This window comes from Wasmannia auropunctata, unplaced genomic scaffold (genome assembly GCF_000956235.1).
Source record: "Wasmannia auropunctata unplaced genomic scaffold, wasmannia.A_1.0 LD335393.1, whole genome shotgun sequence".
Classification (NCBI taxonomy): domain Eukaryota; kingdom Metazoa; phylum Arthropoda; class Insecta; order Hymenoptera; family Formicidae; genus Wasmannia; species Wasmannia auropunctata.
In genome coordinates this window covers 14025-25521 of record NW_012027497.1, presented here as the reverse complement: position 1 = coordinate 25521, position 11497 = coordinate 14025, and the positions used below count along the sequence as shown (strand labels likewise).

The 11497-nt window shown below is 36.1% G+C and overlaps 2 protein-coding genes and 1 long non-coding RNA gene across 3 annotated transcripts in view; all 3 read left to right on the top strand.

Annotated features, from left to right (window-relative positions):
* Positions 1-2774: 2774 nt before the first annotated feature.
* LOC105457095 lies at positions 2775-9367 on the top strand. Its single transcript, XR_975341.1, has 3 exons — positions 2775-2913; positions 3864-9127; positions 9221-9367. It is a non-coding gene; the product is annotated as an uncharacterized LOC105457095 (long non-coding RNA).
* Positions 2920-3857, top strand: LOC105457094. The gene has a single exon (XM_011701545.1). The coding sequence runs from the start codon at positions 2954-2956 to the stop codon at positions 3440-3442; it is 489 nt and encodes a 162-aa protein (XP_011699847.1). The 5' UTR covers positions 2920-2953; the 3' UTR covers positions 3443-3857.
* A 187-nt stretch (positions 9368-9554) lies between the features above and the next one.
* LOC105457097 overlaps positions 9555-11497 on the top strand; it is a gene marked incomplete at its 5' end in the record, with an annotated part of 5444 nt that continues 3501 nt past the window's right edge. Inside the window, one exon of the mRNA XM_011701547.1 lies at positions 9555-11483. Coding sequence (XP_011699849.1) covers positions 9555-10466 — 912 coding nt within the window. The remainder of the gene's footprint in view (positions 11484-11497) is intronic.

Sequence of the window (11497 nt, the reverse complement as noted above, 5' to 3'; positions counted from 1 at the left end):
TCAATTTTTTTAAATGGCATCCCCTATTTTTTATTACATATTCTTGTAGCTCACCTCGAGAGCTTTCCAAAACACTATAATAATCAAATGTTTCTTCATTGAATACTTTTCGAGTTATAAAGCTCCAAAATTGCAACTTTGGAGCTTTATAACTCAAAAAGTATTTTGTACTTGCGATGTAGACAATGGTCATTCTGTAAATAAACAAAATTATTTATTTGTTTATTTACAGAATAACTTATAATCTCTATATCGATTCCAATGAAACTTTACATAAATAATTGTCTTAAATATTTAAAATACCTGCATACACAAAAATTGAGATTTTTGTCATTAATTTTTAAATTGTAGTATTACAACAAAAAATAACAATAAATAAACTATAAAAATGTGTTGTGTTAAATAAAAATAGAATATTGTTCAAACAATTCAATTTATTTCTGCAAATTCAATTTATTTTCTGCAGGGATTATCAGTGCTGGATTTGAGGGAGGGCGGCCGCCTAAGGGTTCCCACAAATTGGGGGCCCTCATACGGAAAGAACGATTTTGCTGGATGGTTTAAAAATTTTTCTGAACACAGATCTGAAAATAATTTTGTTGGAAGTTCAAGCTGGTTGCCAGAATATCAAAATGTTTTACAGCAATGCTAATCATTTTTGAGTTTCCAACAAAATTATTTTCAGTTAAGTTGATCGCTTTGAGGATTCATGATCTATTTAAATGAGTTTTCAATGATTTTGATATCTTATAAATTAAAGGTGTCCACTGATTGGTAGAATCAGTGGACGCCTTTAGTTTATAAGATATCAAAATCATTGAAAACTCATTTAAATAGATCATGAATCCTCAAAGCGATCAACTTAACTAAAAATAATTTTGTTGGAAACTCAAAAATGCATTGCTGTAATTAGCATTGCTGTAAAACATTTTGATATTCTGGCAACCAGCTTGAACTTCCAACAAAATTATTTTCAGATGGGCGGGTAGCGCCCAGAGGCCTCCCACTTCTTTAAATCCGGCACTGGGGATTATAGGTATGATACATATATATTCTTAAATATTTTTACTAACAATAATTTATAGTATATAATTTTTGTTACAAGAACTATATAATTTATATTATTTCGAAAGCAAATATACGTGCAATGAGGATGAACAAGCTACTGTAATATTTGTTAGACATGCAGCATTTGCTCGGTGAGCAGACTAACTGCTTTTTTAACTTGAACCTGAACGTGTTCAATGCATGATATTGTAGTAATTCCCAGCGATGTTGCAATGTCATCTGCTATCCTTTCTCAAATCAAAAGAATGCCTAATATTTAAATATGCCTATTATTGGAGATTCAAATAAAAAAGGTAAAGTTTAAAATTCCTAAAAAGAAATATATATATCTTTTGAACGATAATCGTGCAACAAGATAAAATTACAAAAACATTCTTTTATAGAAAAACTGTAACATTAAATTGTCTTAAACAGTTTTTAAATATGTGCTTTTTAAATAAAAATACGAATTATTTATTTTATATATGTCAAAGCTAATTATTCTAATTAATATGTATAAAATCATTTATTATCAATCTTATATCGTACAGTCTGTTATACACTCGATAATATATTTATTTTCGTAAAACGTTTACGTTCTTTTGTTTTCTCTTGAAAATACACTGCGCACATGAATGAGTTCATATAAGAAATCTGATATCTAAGTTTTTATTATTTTTAATTGAATTTTTTAATCGTTTATCTTTATTTTTTTTTTTCTAAAGTCTGATAATATGACCTGTTTCATTAAAAATGCAGAAAATATGACACGTTTTATATATCATTTTATCAAAATGTTAATACGCAATGACGCAACATTCTCTGTGTCTATACTGATACGCAACAATGATTTCATGATACGCAATAAGTCTTTATATCTATCTTTATACAAAATTTATCAAAAGCGTACCCTCACAAAAATTTATATTGGAATTATAAGGGTTAGATAATTACTTATTTTGAATGTTAAAAGTATTAAACTGTTAATACTTTTAATACTCAAAATAAATAATTATTTAACCGTTCCATTTAGTAAGAATAGAAACCCCAAAAACAACTTAATTAATTAATTGTGCGAATAAAAATATTGGAAAACATATATCTGAATTAAACAATATGTGTGTATGATTTTCAAGAAAAAGTTAATAGTGAGAAAAGATCGTGCTGAAAAATATAGTTTTTTTGAAAACTCGAACATTGCACGTGTGTTTCACATGTCTTCTGATATTTTCATTTGGAAAATTATTTCAGGGATTTCTATACTTTTGGTAAAGAATGTATGTATGTACACGTAAACAGTGTAACAACAGAAGATCGTGCATTCTCAGCGCTTTCTTTTATTTCTACTATTTTGTATACCGTATTGAATCTTGACGTAGATTTTTGTAAGTGACTGTACATTTCTAAAGATATGGCAATGGTCGAGGTCTGTCCGTAACGGTACGCAGCAACTGCGATTGGGGACCGCGTCGCACCGCATTGTCCTGCGCCACTCATTCCTACGCCGCGATCTGTTTTCTCGGCTGCATCGATTTTTGCTTCGGAAGCAACAATTCGTGCCCGATTTGATCCCGAAAGACATTTTCAATCTCGAATTAACAAGTCGTGTTGCCAATACGCGAGAAATTCGTGGCGTCGGACGAATTTTTTGGTGTAAATGTGGGACTATTTCGCACATCCGAGCGGAAGGTTACACCTTAACGGCGACGGTTCAGGTATATAAGAGCCCCACCACGTACGCCGCGCGGCCATTGCGTGACTGTCCTCTCCAAACGGTGTGGCTGGATCTCGTCTGTATGCACGCCCCAAGCAACTGTCGCTGGCGACTTGGCTAGAATGATCGACTAAGGCGCGAGTTAGATACAGGTTGGTGTAACTCGATAATTAATCAATACTTAGTTGTACAATGGGGCGACCGGCTAGAATATTTCCTCGTTGGAGTGTATCGCAATTGTCGGCGGTAACGAGAGACATTCGCGATAATCGCGATCGACCGCGGGAAATCGAGATGGGCAAGCCAGGCCACACGGAGCAACTGACCAATTGGATCACCAACGTACGTCAGAAGAAGCTGAAGTGCCACAGGAGTCCGAAACGTGACTTCCGCATGGAGGCCGTGCTGGCGCACACCCTACACAAGGCGGAGTACGAGCTGCGGGCTAAGCAGCTGTTGAGGATAGCCCGTTGGCGACGGTTGAGAAAGCAGCTTCTCAAGGGCGTGGAGTACGGCAGCTGCGGCCAGTACAATGCCGCTGAACGGGAGTTCGAGAGGTGCAGCCAACATCCTGACTCGAGGGACGTCAATTTCTGGCGGGAAAACTTATGCGAGGACCTTAGCAGCATAATGGACTTCCTGCAACAGCTTAGCCAAGTGAAATCGCCCGTGCAGCGGTGATTAGGCTTGGAAGATAGGAAGCTTCGTTTCCTCCTATCGTTGAAACATGTATCTGTAGATATCTACAGTAGCAAAAGGCTCTCTTCGGTTCAAGTTTTTATTCGAGTGAAGGAAGCTACGTCAGCAAATGCTTTTGCCGTATTAACTCCTAATAGTGCACTTAATCAACTGCAGCGCACTATACAGTGAATATATGATCCACGGGTGATGCGTCGATATTTCTGTCAACTGCTTTATTTTCTCTCGCTCAGGCAAAACGGGAAATGTTTGACTCGTGGAATCTACTCTGGGCGGAGTCTACGTTCTAATATCGGCGACCTCGACATATTCAGAAGATTGGCCAAATAGTCCTGCAGTGTTGCGGCAATCTTTGCAGTCTCATCGTTACCCTGGTATATATCTGGGTATTTTTTACTTGCAGTCTCACCGTTTGAGATGGCGGATGCGGGTGGAAAGAAAGGGATAGAGAGAAAGAAAGAGAGAGAGAAAGGGTTGCTGTAAAGCAGGTGCAGGCGATACCTTGGGATTTCGTACGCGCATACACATACACACATCAGCCCTCCTGCCTGTCGTCGATTTGGTTTGTAAACTGTATCGAAACCAAAGTACTTTTACTACTTAGAGTTTGTTTGCTATAATATATTTAACATGTGTATATACTTAAAGCAAAATATTCTTAAAAAACGTAAAGGAGGAAAAATTTTCATATTGTTTTAGAAGTACTTTCAAGTTCCTTAAATCTGTAAAATAAATATATTATAAGACTGCCTTGCATTGTGATAATAATTCTATCAGTGTGTAGCATTTAAACTTTTCTTGATCCTGAACATTATAATAAGCAATTAACAGTAAAATTATAATAAATAATTTTCAGAAAGCTGTAAAACATTTTTATCTTTTTAAATTGTAAATTGCAACATTTTATGTATCAACTTTCACTAATTATCAAGGTTCTCAACATTGACGGATCTATCTCTCTCTCGCATATTTCTAAGATGCTTTATTCTGTTTAGGATCAAGATAACAAAAACAAAGGATCTCAATTATTATTGTAAGACATTGTGATACTTTTAATTTTGTATTAAATAATTTGTAAATAACAAAACTGTGATACAGATTAAACGAGAAGATAAAGTGAGACGTTCTGAGAGGAGTGTAAGATAAATAAATACATTTTTTGCAAGTAACAATATAGAACTATTCCTTGTCAACTTCTCTATTCACCAACTTATTAATGCCGTCAATCCTTTTCAGTCTGGCACATAGACATCATAGAAAATACACCTTATCGCGAACAAAGGGCCATGGCTGCCAATATGGACGACGTCGTCGTCGTCATCGGCTTAGAAAACGTACCTATAAGATTGCAGTAAGCGAAAGAACCATAAGGGAGTATTATCTGCGTTTTGAGTGAGAGGGAAGAAGAAAGGTCTGTTTCTAGAGGCTGGTCGAATCGACGCACAAGCAAACGTTATCTTCTGCACGAATCGTCACAATACCGAGCTCATGTGTGTTTGGTAACTACGGACAATGAGAAACGACTTTCATGCAGTGAGTCTTCATTCCCCTCCGAAAATCGATCGTTTTCTCAAGTCCGAAACAAGTTCGTTCTCGTTGAGTAACATAGGATAATGATGCGGAAAACCGTACCCTAAGGTTGCAGGTATACTTCAAGTAAGGTAACTCGTCATGCAAGCATGCGAATAACCTATTTGAGTTGCCGAAAGTTTCTCCTCTTTGTTGCCACGTATATACGCTTGTCCTGGCGTTGCCATAATAATGTGTTCATAGATCTACGCAACCTTCGGCCACGCCGAGACCACGACCAGGATAGGATGCGTGTTTTAGATGTTTGGAGAGGGAGATTTGAGAGCTACCGGAGACTTAAGCAAGTGAAGGATACGAAAAATTATCAATGTAAAGAAAGTATACGCGCAAGGATACATTGTATATGAGAAGTGGAAGATGTTAGGTTTTCTCGACTCGGTAACATTGGTTTCATCTGAAAGTAGGGATATTGAATTTTATTTATTTTCTAATAGACGATAATATGCATCTTAATATCTTTTTGGAAACGTAATATCCAATTAATTATGAGAAATCTGGATATTCGAGGATCTAAGAACTTATCGAAGGAAATCGATCTTGGAACTGTGAGGAATCCACGTGCACGTGCGAAAATCTTTATTATCCCAAGCTTTCAGAATAAAGTCTAGGGTATTGAGAAAGAAACTTGGTATTTTCCCAATCTTAGCCGATCACTCTAAGGATCTTAAGTCTACTAAGAAATGAACTGAGGCACACACGAAGAAGGAAAAATCATACATAAAATGAAACAAAGAGATACTGTTATATATAAAAGGGCGCACAACAAATAGGAGCACTATATCAATACCAATTGAACGGAACTTTCTATTAACTTGGTGAAGCTAGTTAAGTGGATATATGTATATATTTCGACTTTTTATCAAATTGTTTATTTGATAATTATAAGTGTATTACATAGTAAACTAGACAACTCAGTTTGTGGTGATGCAGTATGAAGTATTTGTATGGTAACAAATATCGAATTTTTTTTCTTGACAATATCATTTTCTACAGAAACATTCTTTATAGAGATGAAAAGGGACAAATATAAAATAGGCGGGGGGGGAGGGGTGCAAATGAGAAATCTTTTTGATTGACAGAAAGCTGTGTATGTTCGGAAGATCTCTCGTCCCATTCGACCCGCTGGACCTGTGAGGAATATGGTTTAAGTTGTTCAAGATTATACTTGGTGTACCCATGTAAAATGCAGTCTATTGAACGTGACCATCGTGGAGGTTTGATTTGATGGACGGCTTGAAAGAGAGAATGAGAATGAGTGAATTTTCCAGCGTAACTAGCTATCGTTCTTTATCTCATAATCCCTATGTCATATTCGTAATATATCTACATGTTGCATTTTGCTTTGCTCGGTTCTCTTTATGTTTTACATAGCAGGCAGCAGAACGAAAGAGCTGTAAGATATAAGCCTTTCATAGATTAGAGAAACGGCCCCGACGTATTACTGTCTACACATCTAATTCGACAACCTAAGACATTGGTCCGTGATCATCGGAAGGTACCGTTGGATTTGCGTGTTGCGTGAAAACGACAAAGGTAACGAGAGATCATTATAACAGACGATCCATTGTTGATCTTTGATCCTTGTACCTTGCGAATGCAAATATTGGAAGGGGAGGGGAAGCGGGGCAAAACATATGTTTTTATGAGTCATAGGAAGATGCTGTTCTACACAAAGGCGATAAAGGAAAATGCGCTTGGATGGTGTTTTGAGATGGCACAAGATTACTAGATAAAATCGCTGGTCACATACTGATGTGTTAATACGCTGATGTCCCCTACTTTGATTAGTTTGGCAAGATGTAATCTCATCTGAATCCGCAACGAAAGTTCGCACTAGACTTCTGCAAGGATACATTGAGTTCATGGACCTTTGAAAATCTCGGATGAATTAAGTTTAAGAATGGCAGCCAATAATCGAAGAGCTAAGAATAGAAAGCTTCAAGAATTTAAGAACTTGAGAATTTACTTTCGGAATTCAAAAATCTATAGATATCTAAGAATCTAAAATTAGTTTTGGATAATATTTCCTTTTCAGATCGCTTTGTTTTTATCATTAATTTAATTAGAACGGAATTGTTTTATCGTAATTTGGATATAACTTCAAAATTTTTATTTTGTAGAAGAAATCGTAATAATATATTTATCTATTATGGAACAATCTTATATCTAAAGAATGAAGGTACTTTGCGAAAAATCTATATAAAATAATCTGAAATTTTTTAACTCGAAAAGAAGAAAAGATTTGACTCCCATATATACACACATACATATATTGTTTTTCGAAGGTATTGATTTCAAAAGTACTTGAAAGAGAAAAAGAGGTATATAATGTTTTATTACAATAATTCGAATAATTTATTACAATTTATCAGAATTCATTGATTGTCAATATGTAGGTCTCTTAATCTTTTAGTTAGATCTTCTATGAGAGGTATATAATGGTGGCAAATACCACTAATAGGGAGGGAGAAATAAAATATTACTTTGTTTTTCCACAGAAAGCAGTCATTCGAATTACAACATTCGTTACATCCAAAATGTATTTTAGTCATGGAATGAGTAGGATGCAGGTTCGATCATTTAAGACACAAATGGTTCACAATGAGATCATACCATATTTCTAAGGAAACAAGGAAATAATATGAAAATTGATATACTAGTTGGAAAGAGGATATAGTGAAAAGATTAAGGTTCAACTTTCGACGGAGTTCTTAGCAAGTTATGTCGCCGAGATAGATTTAGGTTTTGCAACAGAGCGAGATTAAAAGATATAATTTTCTCGAAAAGGATGAGAATTACACAAAGTTTGATATAAATTATGTGGACTCGTGCGGACCGAATATGTAGACTTTGGGCTTTAATAGAATTAATTAGGAAGAAGATGAGATAATTGATGATATAATTAAGAGGAAGATGATAATAGCATGATTCGATAAAATGCAATAGCTTATTAAGAAAAAATGGAGTAGAACAGTAACACAGGTAAGCAAAAGCTGCAAGATTTTAGGTTCCAGGTAATGATTTTTAGAAAAGACCTTTTGCGGTCGTGCTTTTTTAATCGCTTAAATACCAAGCTGAGAAATTAACGTTAATTTTTTTTAGCAATTAATTATTGAGCGTTGAAAAATTAGCATTAATACTGGCTTTCAAAAAGATTTCTTAAATCTCATTATGAGATATTTAATTCTAATTTTACAAAAAACATTTACAAAAATTTACAAAGATAATTGAAAATGAGGTGAAAACTAATTTTATATCCATTTTAGATTAAATTTGTTGAATTAGATCAAATCACTAACTATAACAGATACCTCAAAATTCAAATTGATTTCAATTCCAGCATACTAGTACATTTGTTATATTTGCGTTTAGTAAATATGCAGACTCATATCTTAAGACGTTTTAATAAGGTATATTTATGTTTTTCTTTTTTCCATATTTTATAAATATACATTTAAGAATATTGGAAGAGAGTGATGCCTATATACAAGGTAGTCGCGTTTTAAAAATGGAACTGAATGGAACTTGCATTTGAACGAAGCGATGACTTGCACTTCCGTTCCTCAGTGTCATCATGAACAGTCTTACATTTCTTTTTTGTACCCTGAAGAAGCTTGATTCCATTTTCTCTCTCGCTTATGAGATTTTATTGCAGTCGACCAAAGAGGCATCTTGGATGTGTGTTATCCGTCTCTCTAAAACTTTGCCTACTAACGGAGTGTTTTAGAGAGGCACAAAAGTGCTCAACCAAGTCATAATCATCGGCCTTTCAAATTCGACGCTGGTCTCCAAACACTTGCTCGACTGCGTGAGCGTGTGAGTTTTGGTTCTCGATTCTTGTCGTTGGCTGTCTTTGAGATCTTAAAAGGGTGTTCTCTTCTGGACATACGAGGCTTCCATTTATTCATCGTCTGTGAGATTCTTCAACAACTAGGATTTCGTCAAAAAATCATCGTGGATCTTCAATGTAAAATAGAATCGTCGAAACTTGCAAGGGGATGGTTTTTTCAACATTCACACACCGATATGAAATATGCAGAGTTCCAGCAAAACGGCAAATCCTTCTTCCTAAAAAAAGTAAGAAATTTTATTTATATTTAATTAGATTTAAATATTCGTTTCATCAAAAAATTTATTGAAAAAGTTCACGTTTCTTATATTTTTTTACAGATTTATTTTACCAAATGCTGTGAAAAATCGCCTATTGTTAAAGAAATATTAGATGCTGAGAAAACTTGTAATAGGAAAATGGAGCATCATAGAGAATCATAGAACTTTATGGAACTTTGTCGTGAAAGAAGATTTTATCGCGGAATTTCATCGCAGAAGAGAATCGTCGCAGACCTTCATCGTAGAATAGGATTATCGCGAATCTTTGTCGCAGAAGAGGATCATCGCGGACCTTCATCGTAGAAGAGGATTATCGCGGACCTCTGTCGCAGAAGAGGATTATTGAGGACCTTCGTCGTAGAAGAGGATCATCGCGGACCTTTGTCGTTGAAGAGGATCATCGCGGACTATCGTTGCAGAAGAGGATCACCGCGAACCTTCGTCGCAGAAGAGGATTATCGCGAACCTTTGTCGCAGAAGAGGATCATCGCGGACCATCGTCGCAGAAGAGGATCACCGCGGACCTTCGTCGCAGAAGAGGATCTTCACGGACTTTTGTCGCAGAAGAGGATCACCGCGGACGTTCGTCGCAGAAGAGGATCGTCACGGACTTTTGTCGCAGAAGAAGATCATCGCGGACCATCGTCGCAGAATAGGATTATTGCGGACCTTCGTCGCAGAAGAGGATCATCGCGGACCATCGTCGCAGAATAGGATTATTGCGGACCTTCGTCGCAGAAGAGGATCATCACGGATCTTTGTCACAGAAGAGGATCATCGCGGACCTTCGTCGCAGAAGAGGATCATCGTGGACCTTCGTCGCAGAAGAGGATCATCGCGGACCTTCGTCGCAAAAGAGGATCATCGCGGACCATTGTCGCAGAAGAGGATCACCGCGGACCTTCGTCGCAGAATAGGATTATTGCGGACCTTCGTCGCAGAAGAGGATCATCGCGGATCTTTGTCACAGAAGAGGATCATCGTGGACCTTTGTCGCAGAAGAGGATCATCGCGGATCTTCGTCGTAGAAGAGGATCATCGAGGACCTTCATCGCAGAAGAGGATCATCGCGGACCTTCGTCGCAGAAGAGGATCATCGTGGATCTTTGTCGCAGAAAAGGATCATCGCGGTTCTTCATCGCAGAAGAGGATCGTCGCGGATTTTCGTCGCAGAAGAGGATCGTCGCGGATTTTCGTCGCAGAAGAGGATCATCGTGGAACTTCGTCGCAGGACAAGATTATCGCGGAACTTTGTTATCATAGGATTTTGTTGGAGAATAAAATCATCATAGAATTTCATTACTGAAGACTATCATCACAGGACTATCATCATGTCATTTTGTAGGATTATCGTAAAACTTTGTTAAAGAAAAGAATTATTTTAAAGATTATTACAAGACTTTGTTATGTAAGAGAATTGTATCATGAAACTCGCAGAGGATCCCGGGATTTCATCGCAGAAAAGGATTATTGCAAAACTCTGTTGCAGAAGAGGTACTTTATTACAAAAAAAATTAATGTGGGATTTTACTGTAGAAGAGGAGCATTATTACAAAATTTTGTCGCAGAAAAGTAATCATGGAACTCCGTCGTAGAAGAGATCACAAAAGTCCATTACAAAAAAAATCATGAAATTTCATCGCACAAGAGGATTTTTATCATCGAATTTCATCACGGAAGAGCTAGAAGAGAATCATCACGGAAGTCCATCACAAAAAAAATCATGAAACTTCGTCGCATAAGAGAGTTTTTATCATCGAATTCCATTACGGAAGAGTTAGAATTATCATGGAAATCATCACAGAAGATTATTGTGAAACTTCATCACAGAATATGACTTATGAGGCTTTGTCACAAAAGAGTTGACTTCATTGTAGATAAAGATCGTTGTGAGATTGCGCTATAAACGAGGATCTTGTTAATAGTTATCACAAAGAAAATTATTGCCAAATTGATCACACAATTATGTCATATGTGATATACTATTTATATCATGTATAAATTATTAGATATTCGTTTTTTTTAAATAAAATTATCTGATATTTTATTGTAAAATAAGATCATGATGTGAGAAACTTCGGCTTAGAAGAAAATACAAAACTACGTCATAGGCGAGAATCAATGAGAGTTTTGAAAAAAAGGATTATCTTGAACATATATCACAGAAGAAATCATCGTAGAAAAACTTGCAAAAAAGAATTGTCCGACTTCGTAAAAAATTGTCAAAGAGTTTATATACATAGAGTAGAAGAGACCTAGTGGCGCCTTTGACTGGAACCGTGAGCTGACAGAAAGAGAAAGAAAATGGTAGAGTGAAGGGTACATCCATCTTTTATC